We start from the raw sequence: 16,004 nt of genomic DNA, 5'->3' as shown, positions 1-16,004 counted from the left end.
AATTGTTACAGCCACCCCAAACTTCTGTAACAGCCAAAAGCATCAAAACAATACCCTTCCTCAGCAAAAAGATTACAGCTTTGCTGAAGGCTCAGGGGATAGTTATCATTTTTAGCAATCAAGTATTTTTAATTAAGGGATAAACACTGGTCTTTTTTTTTAGATATAATACTATTGCACACTGAGGGATGCCTACCAGACTGACATTTTGATCTGAGAGGCAGGGAGTGGGTGAGAGAATTGAGTCACTGTGGGCAAATGGGGAATGGTGGAGTTTCCTTGGAGAGAAGCCACCCATCTTTCCACTTTCCACCCATTCTCCCTTGACTCCCCTGGCGTCCTATCCTAGCTTCCATTTTAGAGCTAAGCGATATCAATGACTTCCAAAGTCCTTTCCACTCCTATCAAGCCATATTCCCATAATATAGATGAATAAACATTTATGGATTTCCTTCTAGACCCTGTGAGGAGATTCCCTTCACCAGTGCAAAACAACAGCTGCCCTGGAACCTGGAAAGTTACCAAGTTTTCTTTTCCCATTGTACACATAGGAAAATAGAGGCTGAGAGAATAAAATCACATGGCTTGATTGTGTACTTAGAGCTGTCAACAAGTAAATCTTCTATTCCAACTCGGGTCATTCCTGACTTTATTTAGATAGCATTTTCCATCTAAACTTGTTGTTCCATGTTCTAAGACCACCCCTAGCTCTGACAATCCACATTTTATATGAGGGGATTGTCCAGTTTTGAGCTTTGGTGCTCTAAAATTCCTTCTGTTACTGACAAATAAATCACTGTTAATGATAGGTAAAGTGAGTAGCAGAGAAACAACTCCCATATTTACCAGCATCCCCTATATGTGGCTACTCCTTCCATGGACAACTCTATGGAGATGAAGGGCCTGGGCTATTTCTGGGGATAGAATGGTGCTTTGGATACCCAAGGGTCCCAGAGCATTCTCAGGGGATTTAGAGTATCCGTGGGAAGTGAAATGGTCTGAAGTAGTTATATGTGGAAAGACACCAAGATTGTCTTTAGTGAGGGTGAGAGGGTGGGCTATTCTTCTGGATGTAAGGAACCACAGCTGTGCCTGGAGGATATGGGCAACCTGAGCCATTCCAATGAGAAAGGGAAAAAACAGAGCTGATCTTAGTTGTGTGAGGGTCCTAATGTATTCTTAAGGAACATAAGGGACAATATTATCCTTAGGGACTAGGAAAGATTCCTAGAGAGAATAAGGGGTCCAAGATGTTTGAAAACCTTGGGTGTGCCTAAGGAGTTTGAGGGGCCCAGAGCAACCCTCAAGAGTATGAGAGGTCTAAGCCATACGCAGGAATTGTGAAGGGCCTTGACTAAAATTAGAGGCTTGTGAGACAGCCAAATGGTGCAGTACAAGGAGTATCAGCCCTAGAATCAGAAGGAGCTGAGTTCAAACTGAGGCAGGAAGAGGAGACAAACTGTGGCTGAAACTAAGAGATTCAATGTGATGTGGCAGAAAAAATTACTGGCATTGGAACCTAGAAGCTCTGGGTTCATATTCAGACTCTGCTATTAACTTCCTGTATGACGGAGCAATTATTTCCCCCCGGGGTAAAATGCGTAAGGCAGCTGGGGAGTGAAGTAGATAGTGTGCCTTGCCTGGAATCTTCCTGACTTCAAATCTGGTCTCAGACACTTACTAACTGTGTGACCCACTTCACCCTGATTGCCTCAGTTATTTCACCTTAAAATGAGGAGAAGGAAAAGGCACCCCTCCAAATGGGGTCACTTCAGAACAACAAAATGACTTGAGTCTTAGTAGATGAACTCTAAGGTCCCTTTCAATTCAAAGTTACTGTTCCCTGAAAGACTGTGAAATTTAAAATTAAAAAACCCCCTTAGTGGGTGACTGAGGGACCCACACCTCCTTTGTAGGAGGTGAGGGCCCTTGTGTTGAAAGCCCTTTTGTTATCCTTAGGGAGTTGCTATAATTTTTAAGGCTATTGGTCCCACCCTTCCTTCTGAGAGGGCCAGGCTGAGCTCCCAAGCTAGGAAAGGTTGGGTAGGTATGAAATTCTGGCTCCACCCTTTCCCCAGGTGGACGGTTCCCCATTTCCCTACTTCCCTTCCCCCTATACAACACCAGCACCAACTCCACCACCACCACCACTTCTCTCAGTCCATAGCCCACTCCCATCCCGAAGTGTCCCAGGACCGGAGGGCAGCACCTGTCCCCAGGTGTGCAAGGGCGGGGGAAGCCAGGGGAAGGCTGAGACTGTATAGCTGCCTGTGTGCTGGAGCCCCGAGCTAAGTGACTCACCTTAGTGGAACTTGTCGCGGACGGGCGGACAGCTGGCCCGAAACTGGCAGCCCCGAGTTCTTCCCCAGGTGGGCCCCTAGCTGAACTCTTCTCCTAGCCATGACGGGCCCGTCTCCTCTCTTCGTCCTGCTGCTGCTGTCCTGGAAGCTGGAGGTAGTTGGAGGTAAAGGCTGGGAACCGGGGGCACTCCCTCCTAGCTAAATGCTTGGTTAGTCTGGAGGAGTTAGAAGGGGGAGGGGGGAAGGGGAGAGGGTACGGGTCGGACCCGACCTGCCCCAGATGCGCCTCCTCCTCACTCTGCGCCTTATACCTTACACCCAGAAAAATGTAAATGACGTTAAAGAAATCATTCAGTTTATCTCGTTCTTCTTTTCCCCAGGCAGACTTCTTAAAATGTCTACTGGCTATTCCTGAACCCACTCCAGGAAGTGTGCTGCTCGGTATCAAATAACTCCTGGCAGTTGCAATTTAAATCGTTTTCTGTCTTCATCCTACCTGGCACAGGACAAGTGGCCATCCCCCAAGACTTGGTCATTCTAGACTCTCAGACTGCTAGAACTAGAAAGAATCTAGCAATTAGCCCTCCCAGACTATCTCACCCCTTTCCTAGATCACATTTTCTTGTTTTTATTTCTGCTTACTATGATGTTCTGAACTTTCAGTTCTCCAGGAAGGGTTAGGTGAGCACTGACCTGTTTATTTCCTTCCAATTCATCAAATATTTCTTTCTGTTTTGGCTTTTTGTTTTTATTACCCTTCATGGGGGCAGCTAGGTAGCACAGTGGATAGAGCAACAGCCCTGAAGTCAGGAGGACCTGAGTTCAAATGTGATCTTAGACACTTAACACTTCCTAGCTGTGTGATCCTGGGCAAGTCACTTAACCCCAATTGTCTCAGCAAGGAAAAAAAAAAAAACAAAACCCTCCTTTTTGAATATGAGAGGCTATTAGGTATCACAATGGCAAGAACTTTGGACTTTTATTTGGGCATGACTGAACCTGAATTCAAATCCAGCCTTAGACATTTACCACCTATACGAATTGGGGCAAGTCACTTAACCCTGTTTGCCTCAATTTCCTAATCTGTAAAATGGAGATTTATAATAGCATTTACCTCCCAGAGATATTGTGAAGATTAAATGAAATATTTGTATAGCACTTTACAAACTGTAAACCTTAAGTGCTAACTGTTATTATTGGCTTTGTTACAAGGCATTCCTTGGATAGTGGGTGCTATCATCATCATAATTATTATCATTATTAACATCATCATCATCCTTATCATTATCATTATCATCATCATCTCTTACTGCCCAACCAGCTGTCCCATGTAACAAATAATTAAAAAGAAGAAAAAGACAGATCAGCAAAGTTAACCAACATATTGAATATTCCACATCCACAGCCCTTAAATTACCTTTATACTCCTTCCCCAAATGTGGGAGACTCTTTTCTTTTCTCTAGAGCAAAGCTTGATCCATATACTTACCCATTAAGTTAGGTTTTCATAAAATGTAACTCAAGTGATTTTTATATGTTTAGTCCTAGACTGAGTTCTGTTTACAAAAGTATCCATAAACTGATATGTTCACGAAGGAGAAAGGAGGAAGTCAGTAACTGCTTTAGGAAGGGGTGAAATGGAAGAGAGCTTCTTTGACTAGAGACTGGAAGTCAAAGTGGGATGTTAGGGGAGAGGGATCTGGGATGACTTCGTAGTAAACAGCACCACCTGACTGCAATGGGTGAAGAGAATTGTGTTCCAGGTTGGAGGAGAAAGGGGAAGTGGGGTCTGTCTGCATAAAGACAGAATCCCAAGTCATAAGGGGAAATTGCATGAAATTAAAATAGGAAGATAGGTTCCAGATCAAGAAATGCCATACTAAGGAATTCTGTCACAATCTCTCAGTTCCTTATTTATAAATGGGTATAATCAAAGCACACACCTCCCAGGATTGTGAGGATCAAGTGATAATATTTGTAAAAGTGTTTAGCACAGTACCTGACATAGAGCAGTTTCTCTGTCTCTCTCTGCCTCTCTCTGTCTCTGTCTCTCTCTGTCTCTCTCTCTGCCTGTCTGTCTCTCTGTTTCTTTCTTTCTGTTCTGCTTTCTCTGTACACACACACACACACACACACACACACACACACACACACTCATGTGTGTGCTATTATTCATTATTATTAAATGTCAGCAGCCATTAAGAAAGATTTAGACATTCATAGGTTACTGATATATTCCTAATTACAGATATATTCCTAATCACTTAGGAGAGTTAGGGAAAGTTGGGGGTGATACCAGGTAGTCCAATGGAGAGAGTCCTGAATTTGGAGGGTTAGGAGGTCTGGGTTCTAGTCTCAACTCAGCAAATAACTCAGTTGTACAAATCATCTCCCGTTTTTGGTCTCAGTTGCTCCTTTCTAAAATAAATCTGTACTTCAGTTCTCTCAGTTGTTCCTGACAGTCATATGATTCCAGAGGTCTGTCAGCTATATCAGGCATTAGGAGGTACAATAGTTAAGGGACAAGGGAAGAAAGAGAGAAGATTGATGGGGAGGAGAAGCAGAATCCCTCCGATAATTCAAGAAAATCATACAGTCTCAGCCAGATTTTTGAAACTTAGGTGTTTCAGGGATACAGCACTGAGCTTGGATTCAGGAAGAACTGAGATTAAATCCTGTCTGAAGACATTTTCCATATATGTGTGATCTTGGACAAATCCATTAACTTCCGCCTGCCTCACTTTGCCCTTAAATGAAAAAATAACACCTACCTCCCTGGGTGATTGTAGGTGTCAAGATAAAGTCATATTTTTGTTAAGTGCTTTGCAAACTTTAAAGTGCCCTAAACATACTAGCTTGCTATTTATTAGCCCTTGGAAGGCACACCTGGCCAGGCTGGGCATCCAAAGGTCTGGGAGCAAAATAGTGTCTGGGGAGTTCACCAGAGCTAGAGAGAGAAAGTAGCTGGATTTAATTAGATAAAGAAATATTTACTCACCCACACCCTGGGGCAGGTCCACCTGTGGAGTTCCCTAACAGGGTGGGTAGGGATGAAAGAAGAGACCAGTCAACCACAAAATAGTAGTTGGCCAAAACTGCTGTCCCTTTCACTCCTGACTGCTCAGGGCTTCCCTTTATGGTAGGGTGGTAGAAGCCCTACCCTGTGACTCAGGTGAATTTAAGACCCTTTTCTTCCTTGATGCTGTTCTCAGGGCCTCTTAGCTCTTACACCCTGTGTTCTAAGGGGCTCCCCAGCTCTGATATCCTGGGTTCTAAAAAGCTCTCCCAGCCCTGATATCTTGTGTCCTAAGGGCCCTCCTATCTCTGACCTCCTGGGTTCTAAGGGCTCTCCCAGCTCTGACCTCCTGGGTTCTAAGGGCTCTCCCAGCTCTGACCTCCTGGGTTCTAAGGGCCCTCCCAGCTCTGACCTCCTGGGTTCTAAGGGCTCTCCCAGCTCTGACCTCCTGGGTTCTAAGGGCTCTCCCAGCTCTGACCTCCTGGGTTCTAAGGGCCCTCCCAGCTCTGACCTCCTGGGTCCTAAGGGCTCTCCCAGCTCTGACCTCCTGGGTTCTAAGGGCCCTCCCAGCTCTGACCTCCTGGGTTCTAAGGGCCCTCCCAGCTCTGACCTCCTGGGTTCTAAGGGCCCTTCCAGCTCTGATCTCCTGGGTTCTAAGGGCCCTCCCATCTCTGACCTCCTGGGTTCTTAGGGCCCTCCCAGCTCTTACCTCCTGGGTTCAGGACCCTCCCAGCCTTTACATCCTGTGTTCTAAGGTCCCTCTTATTACTCTATGTTCTAATGACCCTCCCAGTACTGATATCTGGATTGTAAGGGCCCTTCCAGCTCTGACATTCTATGGCTTTTGGATTCTGAGAACTACAGGACTTGTTGGGTCACCATGACAAGCTAGACAAGAACTTTGAGAAGGATTAGAAGGAAGCCTTCCATCATCACTCAGTTATACTACCAACTTTGCCCTGAATAGAGTGAATCTTGACCAGGGATCCAGAAAGTTAAACCATCTTCTAGGACAGGAATTCTATTTTTAAAGGGTTAATGGAGAAGTAACCTGGAAGTGTGTTTTTTTGGGGTGGGGGTGGGGGTGGGAAAGGACTGGAGAGAGGGAAGAAAAATTTCTAACCTATGAGGATTTAGTAGATTTTCTCCATCTTTTCTTTAGGGAATAAATCTTCCAAGATCTCTTCCTCCCACGGTGAATCCCCCTACACTCCCACCTCTCACAGTAGCTCCTCCTCCACTCTCTCCTCCCACAGTGGCTCCTCCTCCACTCTCTCCTCCCACAGTAGCTCCTCCTCCACTCCCTCCTCCCACAGTGGCTTCTCCTCCACTCTCTCCTCCCACAGTGGCTTTTCCTCCACTCTCTCCTCCCACAGTGGCTCCTCTTCCACTCTCACCTCCCACAGTAGCTCCTTCTCCACTCCCTCCTCCCACAATAGCTCCTCTTCCACTCCCCCCTCCCACAATAGCTTCTCCTCCACTCCCATCTCCCACAATAGCTCCTCCTCCACTCCCATCTCCCACAATAGCTCCTCCTCCACTCCCATCTCCCACAATAGCTCCTCCTCCACTCCCATTTCCCACAGTAGGTCCTCTTCCACTCCCCCCTCCCAAAGTGGCTTCTCCTCTACTTCCCCCTCCCACACAAGCTGGTCCTCAACTCCCTTTAAAGGCTCTTCCCCAAACCCCAGCACTTCCTTTGGAGCTCCATCAGCTGTTACGAGTATGGCAACCCCAGCTAAGGGGTCCACCATTCTGGGGATCAGTGCCAGTACAGGTGAGGACTAAGTCCTGTTGGGGTCAGATTAAGACCAGAGAGGCTGGTCATTATCTGAAAGGGCACCAGGCGGCGCTGCCACCTTGTGGGAACTCAGGAAGGTGTCAGGGCAGCCAGGGTAAAAGCTAGTTCAGCTGGGAAGGATGGCAACCAAAGGAGAGATGAAGGTATGGGTCAGAATCCAAAGTTCCCATCTCTGCTTAAGCATCCTTCCCTTTACCTTACTCAAGGGGCCTTGCAAGGACAGCAGCAGTTGGGAGGTGGGGGGGGGGAGGGAGAAGGGAGGGAAAGACATTGATGTGGGGAGAAGAGCCTGACTGGGAATTTCCCTTCCCACCCCCAGGGGAGACCCAGCGAAATCCTGGTGTGGTGATTGTGGTCTGCCTTTTCGTGTCTATTCTGGTCCTGGGCTTGGTGATGGTGGCTGTGAAATGCTTCAGGAAGAACATAAATGGCTTTGAGAAGATGGATGAGTTACCCATGGTCTCTGCCTCTGAGATCACCCTGATTCCTGTCCCATGAGCCCTTTTGCCTCCTTCCCTCCCTTCCTTCCTCCCCCCTTTTCTTCCTTTCCCCTCCATTTTTCTCTTCCTTCTCTTTTCTCTCCCTCTTTCTCTAACTCCTTCTCTCCCTCCTCCTTTTCTCTCTTCTCCTTTCCCTCCCTTTTTTCTTCCTTTCCTTTCCTTTCCTTTTTCTCTATTTCCCCTCTCCTTCCTCCTTTTCTCCCTCCCCTTCTCTCCCTCTTTTCTCTCCATCCTTTCTTTTCCTCTTCTCCCTTCCCCTTCCATCACACATTTCTCTTCCTACCCTTCTCTCTCTCCTTTCTCTTCCTCCTTTCCCCCCTCCCCCTCCTCTCTCTTCCTCTTTCTCTTCTTATCCTTCTCTCCCTCCTTCCCCCCCTCCACCTTTCTTTTTCCCCTTGTTTCTTGCCCTCATTCCTCCCTCATTTTGTCCTCCCCTATGGCTACCAGCTCAAGCTGGGAGAATTGTCCCAGGAATAGATTGAGACTGTCTGGCCCGAGGCATTGGTAGCTCAAGGAACCTCCAAATCAGTTTTTTTGTCTTTTCCTTACCCCAAAGGGGCAGCTCCTGCCTGAATGACTCCTGTTTATTTTTTTCCAGGAAACTGTTCGAGAGGAGGCACCCTTTGCTAGACTGACCCCTCAGTGACCACAGATGGCAGTGGGGGAAGGCTTCTGAGGGGCTATTGGCACAGTTCCTGCTCACCCATGACCTCTCCCCCTTCCAAAAGGATACTGGTGTCTGTCATTCAATAAAATGAAGATGGAAATGAGACAGAGGCTCATCCTGGATCCTTTAACTCTATACATATCTCTACTGTTAAAGTTGGGACCCTCACTTTTGACTTTTGATGAAATGAAATAACATTCAGTGCTTTGTAAACTTGAAAGCACTATATAAATGCTATTATTTGACCTGAACATCCCCAAATCAAGAAATGGGCTAGTCCTCCTCACTCTGATGGGTACTCTCTCCTCTAGGGGGCAGGACTTCAGATCAAGAAGCTATAATAGTGTTGAGTTGTGTCCTTTGGACTTCCTCTTATTCTCAGAGAAGCCATCATTTTACTCTTGGTCCTAGAGACCAAGAGGTAATTTAGTGTGTTAGAAAAAATAAATAAAAAAAAGAACAATTTATATTCAGGAAAATCTGGATTTGAATTTTTGCTCTGCCCCTGACTAGCAATGTGACCCTGGGGGAGGTTCTTCTACTCTTTACCATAATTAGTAATAATAATAATAACAAGAAAAAGAAGAAGAAGAAGAAGAAGAAGAAGAAGAAGAAGAAGAAGAAGAAGAAGAAGAAGAAGAAGAAGAAGAAGAAGAAGAAGAAGAAGAAGAAGAAGAAGAGGAGGAGAAGGAGGAGGAGGAGAATTTTGATTATGACTAGTATTTATTGAACACATTTAGTTATGCAAAACACATTATATATACTATCTCCTTCAATCCTCACAACATCTGAGGTGAATGCTATCATTTCCATTTTTCAAGATTACTCATCTGTAAAATGACTTTCTGGGAAATTCAGCTTCCAGTTTAAGCTTTCCTCCGTGGAGCTCCATTTTCAAACCCTACTGGCTCTCTTCCCTCTCATTTAACTGTTTGGGAAATAGTAGAAAATATCTTACCCTAAGTCCCACAGCGAGGTAAGGGGCAAAGCCAGGGTTCAGACCCTTAAACTTATTCCTACAAGGAAGGGAACAGTTCTGAAGCCCAGAATCAGAACCATATGTTAGTGTTCAGAGGACTGGCAGGGGTCTAAGAAGAAAAAAGAGAACGGCTTATTTTGATTGGTTCTTGCTTCTGAATCTGACCTGCTTCTGGCTAAGGATACACTAACAGCCCCATAAGTCTGATAAGACTGGAGGGCTTGGACTGAATTTTAGAATTCAGTAGAAATCTAGGAGTTTTGGGAGGGAATTGTAATGACCCCGTTGGTTCCTTCCCTACTTGGGCTTTCCTCCACTCTTTGGGCCTTTAGATTGATACCCACAGTGTGCAGAGGCTGAGGTTTAGGGCCAGCTGAGGTTACCCTCGGTCATCGAGTGGCTGGGGGAGGGGGAAGCTGGCTTGGAAGGAGCCTGGAGGGACTGACCCAGGTAAAATATTAACCAACAGCTTCGGGAAAGGCAGGGGCCAGAAAGGTCTGAGAACCTCCCCCCTCCAGTCTGTCCCTTTCTCCTTGGCACTGGGTCAGGTGCCACCCCTACCACTTCCTCTGTCAAAGGAATTGACTGATCCCAGAGAGAATCTTGGCTTCAGGTATGACTCTTTGTCTCCCCTCCATCCCCAGCCCCCATCCCATGGAGCAGCTGGACTTCCTGAAGATGCTTCCCTCACCCTTCCTCTCTGGACGGAGGCCAGTGATCTTCTCTTTGGGGATTGCCTGTCCTCCCTCCCCAAAGGGTCAGAATTCAGGCAGGTAAACTCATTCTCTTAATTCAGGGCACTCCATCAGTTCTTCCCATATGCTCTGGGCACTGAGCTAAGCATCAGAAAGGGCAGAGAGGGAGGTGCAGTGGATTTGGAATTGGTCTCAAAGGACTTGGCTTTGAATCCTGCCTCTATTTTCTCAACTCTATAATGAAAGAAGTTAGAATACAAACAATCCCTTCTGGCTTGAAAATTTCCCTGAGGGAATGGGAGAAAGGGAGGGGATTAAATATTTATATAGAACCTACTAACTACCAAGCTATGTACTAATAATCACTTTTACAAATACTCCCCTTTGAGGCACATAATATAAGGTGGGTGCTGTTATTAGCCCCGTTTTACAGCTGGGGAAACTGAGGCAAACAGCATCAATGTCACAAAGCTAGTAACTATATGAGGACAATTTGAACTCAAGTCTTCCTGGTTCCAGACCCATCATCCTATCTACTGTACCACCTAGCTGCCCTCCTCTTGGGATGAAGTTAATCAACGTGACTCACAGATATCAAGAATGCTTGTTGACTTGGCACAAGAGATAGTGAAGATCAGTGGAGAGTTTAGTTACTTGGAGTCAGAGGATCTCAATTTAAAGGTCCTGCCATTTACTACCTCTCTGGCCTTGGGCCTCAATTTCCACCTCTGTATTAGGAGGACTAGATGGCCTCTGAATGCTCTCCCAGCTCTAAATCCCGAATTCTATAAACAATCTATCATCACTTCCTTCTTGTATACTCAAAGTCCTAGTCCCTCACTCCAGAATGTCACATTTTTCTCCCCCGCCCCCTCTATTCCCACTCTCCTTCCCTTGCTGGGAACATTCACACACACACAGTCACGCTCTGGGTCTCTGGCCCCTGCCAGCTCACTGGCCCAAATCATCCAGAGACCTCAGAGGAGGGTGGAGGTGGAGGCTCCAGGGATCCAGCACACAGAAGGTTAAGGGGCAGTGTGGAAGGTGGGGGGTGGGGGGAGCCTGGCTGGCCAGAGCTCATTCTTCCTGACTGCCTCCCCTCAGAGGATTCCTGTACACACAGTCTGGCTCCTGGCCTTAACCTACCCAACGAGGCCACCTTTTTCCTACCTCCCCATACCTGTGTCAGGAAGCAAAAGGTAGGGAACCCCTGAGGGAGGGTGCCTCTAACCTGAAGAGCCCAAGGCAACTCCATCAGAGCCAGATCTTAGCTGTGCAAGGTCTGGGGAGTTGGGGGACAGAATGAAGAGAGGAAGTAATTGCCAAGAACTAAGCTCCCTTAATCCCACCAAGAAGACTGGGACTGGGCTCCCGGCCCCTTGCTGAGCTCCTCCTGGCCAGTGCCTTACATTCTCTTCGATGTGTGTTTAACTCGCAATCTAAACTTGGCCCCCGGTTATATATACAGAGAAGATTCCTGGCCCTGGACCGGAGCAGGGCACAGAACAGTGTCACTTAACTGCTTGCCTCTGAGGAGGGAAGGAGAGGCTTGAAAGCATCTGTTTAAACAGGTAAGGAAGGAAGGGTTCCGTCCATCTCTACTGGACCCAGGTAGATCCGATTCAGGGAGAGCAGGGGCATTCATGGAAATAGGAGGGGGAGGAGAGAGCCGATGCTCTCTTGGGGACCCGGTCCTCCATTCAGGATCTTGCTGGGTCTCTGGAGATAGAAGTGGGAAAAGCAGACAATAGTGACATTCTCCACAGGATCCCTCTCACATTTATTTATGGGAAGGGAAGGGGCTCTGTCCCTCTTTGGGGGCTCCTTAGCTCAACTCTGTTGGTGATGGAAACCAGCTGTTATGGGGGTTGAAAAAGGGAGAGTTGTACTTCCTACTTCATGAGGTTGGTTGGGGGCTATGGTGTGTGTGTGTGTGTGTGTGTGTGTGTGTGTGTGTGTGTGTGTGTGTGCGTTTGCTCTGGATTTGTAAGAGGCTTTCTAAATGCTCCCCCCTTTTTATATTTTGGGCCCCATAGTGCATACTCTGCGTCTCTGACTTAGATTGTGTAACTCTGGGTACAAACTGTGATGTGTTCTTGCTCAGTAGAGTAGTAGACGTTTAAGAGCTCACACGGTTCATAATGTAGATGCTGGAACTGGGGCGGCTCGGAAAGTCCACCATGTTTTCCGGTGAGGGACACACTGTGTGTCTCTGAGACGCATTTGCCTTTGGCACTCACTGTGTTTATAAGGTGTGTGTGTGTGAGGTTCGGGCTATAAAATATACCTCGCTAGATAAGGCGGGTACTAAGTGCTCCCGGGTGCTGGACTTTGTGTGAATGGGGGCAAACTGTGCGGCTTGTGGAAGTGCCCCTGGGCGTGTCCCCGTACGCCGCGCGGTGTTGTGCTGCAAGGTGTGCGGCCAGTCTGGGGAACCCCTCAGGCCCCACAGGGGATTTGGGGAGGATCTCACGGGTCCTTTCTCTCCCTAATCCAGGCCCAGCCATGAGGCGGAGCCGAACCTCGGCGTCCTTCCTGCCTAACGAGGTGAGAGGACCTGAACCCTGATGGGACGCACCCCCCCCCCTGCCCCGAAGCGCTGCGTCCCAGTCTGGCCCGAGGGGCGGGGCTGGCGGGAGGGCCGAGCGGGGCGACCGAGGGGCGGCCTCTGAGTAGCAGCAACAGGTTTTCAGGCAGCGTCCTGGCGGCGGCTGGTCAGTGACTGGCCAGCGGAAGGAGCGGGGTAAAGGGCAGTGCGTGGCCTCTGGCTGAAGCTAAACAGACACTGGGCAGTCGAGGAGGAAGGGAAGTGAGTCCCAAGCCTAACTGGACCCCGCTCCTGCTCACCTTCTTCTCCCTCTTCTCCTTCCTCCTCTTTCTCACTTGCCTGTGTCTTTCCCCCCTTCTCTTTGTCCTTCCCCCTCCTTTTTCTTTCTCCCCTTCTTCCTGATCATTCTCCCCATCATCTCAATCCACTTTCTTCTTCCTGTCTTTTCGCATCACTCTTTTTATTTTCTCTCTCCATTCTCCCTCTTCTTTCTATTCTTTTTTTTTCTTTTTTCCTCTTTCCTTTCTCCTCTCTCTCTCTCTCTCTCTCTCTCTCTCTCTCTCTCTCTCTCTCTCTCTCTCTCTCTCTCTTTCTCTCTCTCTCCTCTTTTCCTCCTCTTTTTCTCCTCTTTCTCTCCTCTCTCCTCTCTTTCTCTCTCTTCCCTTCCCCCACCCTCTCTTCTTCCCTTCTATTCTTTCTCTTTCTTCTCCCTACCTTCCCTCACCTCCTTCTTTCCCTTTCCCTCTCTTCCACCTTTCTCCCTCCTCCCTCTCTTTTCCTTCCTTCTTCCTCTTCCCCTACTCTCCCTGTCTCTCCTTCCCTCCTCTCCTTTCTTCCCTACTCCCTGCCTTCTCTCTCTCTTCTTTATTTCCCTCTCCTCTCTTCTTTTCTCTCCCCCTTCCATTCTTTCCCTCTTGCTCCTGTTCTGCCTCTTTCTGTTTTTCTAACTCCCCTCTTTCTCTCCCTCCTTCCTCTCCCTCTTTTCTTCTTTCTCTATAACTCTTTCTACTACCTACTAGGTACTAGGAATAGGGTGAAAAACAAGATGCTGAAATCTGAAAAGGACAAAACAGGGAGAGTAGAGCCAAAACAAGTCTATAGTAGGAGCCTATAATAAAGATTTGTATAGCACCTATTATGTGCCAGGCCCTGTGCTAAGCATATGAGATATATTGTTATCTTCATTTTACAGTTGAAGAAGCTGAGATTAGGTCATTTATCCAGGGGCACATAGCTGATACATGTCTGAAACTCAGGTCTTCCTGAATGAAACACCAGAGCTCTATCTATGGCACCACCTAGTGCCTTGGACTACTGATCCAGGCAAGTTCGGAAAAGAGCCATCCTTGGAGTCTGGAAAAGTGTGGCCCTAGGCCACATTTTGAGGCCCCAGGCAGAACTTCAGCTTGGAAGATGAAATTCAGAAGCTCTATCTTTCCCCAGGCTGGTAGGTGGTCCTGTCAGGGGCCCATAGGGTGGTAAAATTCCCTTAACAGTCATCACTACAGACTTGGCATGTGGAAAGGGAGAAAGGACAGGACCCAGAGAACCATCTTGTGAATAAAGGGCATGACATATTCCATAATAAATGTCTTTTTTCTCTCTGCCTTTTATCCACTTTCCTATCCCCTTCCACCACCTCCCAAAACAGCAGAGCTGATTGTAGAGACTGTCTGGGACTGAGATGAGAGAGCTTATAGATTTTCTGCCACACTGAAAAATTAACTTTCTAGTTGGACCTCAGTTTCTTCCATGTAAAAATGCAGGAGTTAAAAATCTCTTCTAGTTCTGACATCTCTATTCTCTAAAGGCTCTCCCAGCTCTGATATTTTATGCTCTAAAGTCCCTCCCAGCTCTAATATTCTCTTTTGTAAGAATTTCCCCAAATCTGACATTCTCTGTTCTTGATAGTCTGTGTTCAGAGGGTCTATCCAGAGCTATCATTCTACAGTCCAATTACCTTTTCACTTCTGAGGTCTTAACCTATTTTTCAAAAGACCAGAAAGCCATGGAATTTAGAGAGGAGTCAGATTTCCCTTACCTCCGGGAGTTGTGAGAATCAGAGGGTCCAGACAGTCTTGGTAGATGGAAGGGCTCTCTTTGCTCTCCTTTTCAAGCTTGGGGCTTTTTGCCACTTCCTTAGTTTAGTAGTGAGTGGGTTGAATAGGTTTGGAGTTCCAAGACCCATTAGAGCCAAAGAAATTATGGTTGTCTGGAGATAGTTAATTGTGGCAACATTTATCCATGCATGATCCAGTAAAATCTCATAGGGTAAGCATAAGGTTAAGCATCTGAGACACAAAAATTAATTTCTAAAGTATAGGATGGGAGAATCATGACTAGATAATTTGTCTGAGAAAAAAGAGAATTCAGGTGAACTGAAAGCTTAAATAAAATCAACAAAGTGTCACAGCGAGAGGCTAATTGGACTACAGAGAAACAGTAGGAAGCTTTCCAGAAGGAAGCAAGTATGTGTTCTTTTGTGCCCTGCCCTGGTCAACTCCTGCTCCAAGTATTGCCTCTTTTGGGGTGCCACATTTTAAGTACACTGCTAAACTGAAACACATCCAGAAGATGACAAGAATGAACTTCAAGATCAGTTTAAAGAACAGGGCATAGGATCTGGGCATTTTCTTCCTCTCTACTCTCTTGATAACATACTCAGCTTCCATGAACTTAACTATCATATCTATGCAAAAGATTCACAGTTATTAATCCAATCCCAGTCTTTCCCCTGAATTTCAGGTCCACACCACCAGTTGCCTATTGAACATTTCAGCTTGAATATTTTGAAACAGAAGTGTCAGACTTGAGACTCATGGACCCATGGCTGAAAAATTCCCAAGTGCAGCCAAAACCTCTTTAAAATGTAATTGGAAATGTTTAACCTAATACAAATACAATAAACACATTTGTAGTTTTCAAAGTCAATATGCCATCTGCAAAGATCTATTTCTATTTGACTTTGACATCAATACTTTAAAGAGTCAACTAGTCTTTATTTTTCATGAAGTTTTTTTATTTTCAAAACACATGCATAGTTTCCAACATTTATCCTTGCAAAATCTCATGTTCCAAATTTTTCTTCTTCCCTTCCTCCCACATGCTCACTTAGATGGTAAATAATCCAATATATGTTAAACATGTGCAATTCTATACATATCTCCACAATTATCATGCTGCACAAGAAAAAAATCAGATCAAAAAGGGAAAAAATGAGAAAGAAAATAAAATGCAAACAACAAAAAAAGTGAAAATATTATGCTGGGATCTATACTCTGTCCCCACAGTCTTCTCTATGGGTGCAGGATGGTTCTCTCCATCACAAGACCCATTGGAACTGGCCTGAATCACCTTGATTCAACTAGTCTTTATGAAGCACTTAAAGTGCCAAATATTGTGCAAAGTTCCGGGGACATAATGAAATATGATCCCTTCTCTCAAAGATCTCAAGTAACTCTAGTGGCTTCCTATTATAAACTATTCCCTGTAACTTTT

At 46.3% G+C, this 16,004-nt stretch overlaps 2 protein-coding genes across 3 annotated transcripts in view; both read left to right on the top strand.

Annotated features, from left to right (window-relative positions):
* The first annotated feature begins 2,323 nt into the window (after window positions 1-2,323).
* On the top strand, window positions 2,324-8,387 carry CIST1 (colon, intestine and stomach enriched 1). 2 transcript variants are annotated; one of them, XM_074302567.1, is made up of 4 exons: window positions 2,324-2,464; window positions 6,479-7,093; window positions 7,437-7,576; window positions 8,216-8,387. In XM_074302567.1, exons 1-4 carry the CDS (start codon window positions 2,401-2,403, stop codon window positions 8,261-8,263), a joined length of 867 nt encoding a protein of 288 aa, XP_074158668.1. In that variant the 5' UTR covers window positions 2,324-2,400; the 3' UTR covers window positions 8,264-8,387. The 2 variants fall into 2 exon arrangements, with proteins under 2 accessions (XP_074158668.1, XP_074158673.1); XM_074302572.1 differs by lacking the exon at window positions 6,479-7,093 and having other exon boundaries at window positions 2,325-2,464.
* A 2,772-nt stretch (window positions 8,388-11,159) lies between these two features.
* Window positions 11,160-16,004, top strand: part of PDE4C (phosphodiesterase 4C) — a 63,964-nt gene continuing 59,119 nt past the window's right edge. The window contains exons 1-2 of the mRNA XM_074302534.1: window positions 11,160-11,529; window positions 12,456-12,505. Of these exons, the coding sequence (XP_074158635.1) occupies window positions 12,464-12,505 (42 nt within the window). The 5' untranslated portion in view covers window positions 11,160-11,529; window positions 12,456-12,463. The remainder of the gene's footprint in view (window positions 11,530-12,455; window positions 12,506-16,004) is intronic.

The sequence above is a fragment of the Sminthopsis crassicaudata genome, chromosome 1, assembly GCF_048593235.1.
Source record: "Sminthopsis crassicaudata isolate SCR6 chromosome 1, ASM4859323v1, whole genome shotgun sequence".
NCBI lineage: Eukaryota > Metazoa > Chordata > Mammalia > Dasyuromorphia > Dasyuridae > Sminthopsis > Sminthopsis crassicaudata.
Note: the sequence above shows the minus strand (reverse complement) of the source record. Positions and strands in the feature narration are given on the sequence as shown.

Coding starts and splice junctions, on each gene's coding strand:
- CIST1 (XM_074302567.1), top strand. CDS start 2,401: ATGACGGGCCCGTCTCCTCTCTTCGTCCTGCTGCTGCTGTCCTGGAAG. Junction 2,465..6,478: donor GAAGCTGGAGGTAGTTGGAG/GTAAAGGCTGGG, acceptor TCTTTTCTTTAG/GGAATAAATCTTCCAAGATC. Junction 7,577..8,215: donor AGATGGATGAGTTACCCATG/GTCTCTGCCTCT, acceptor ATTTTTTTCCAG/GAAACTGTTCGAGAGGAGGC.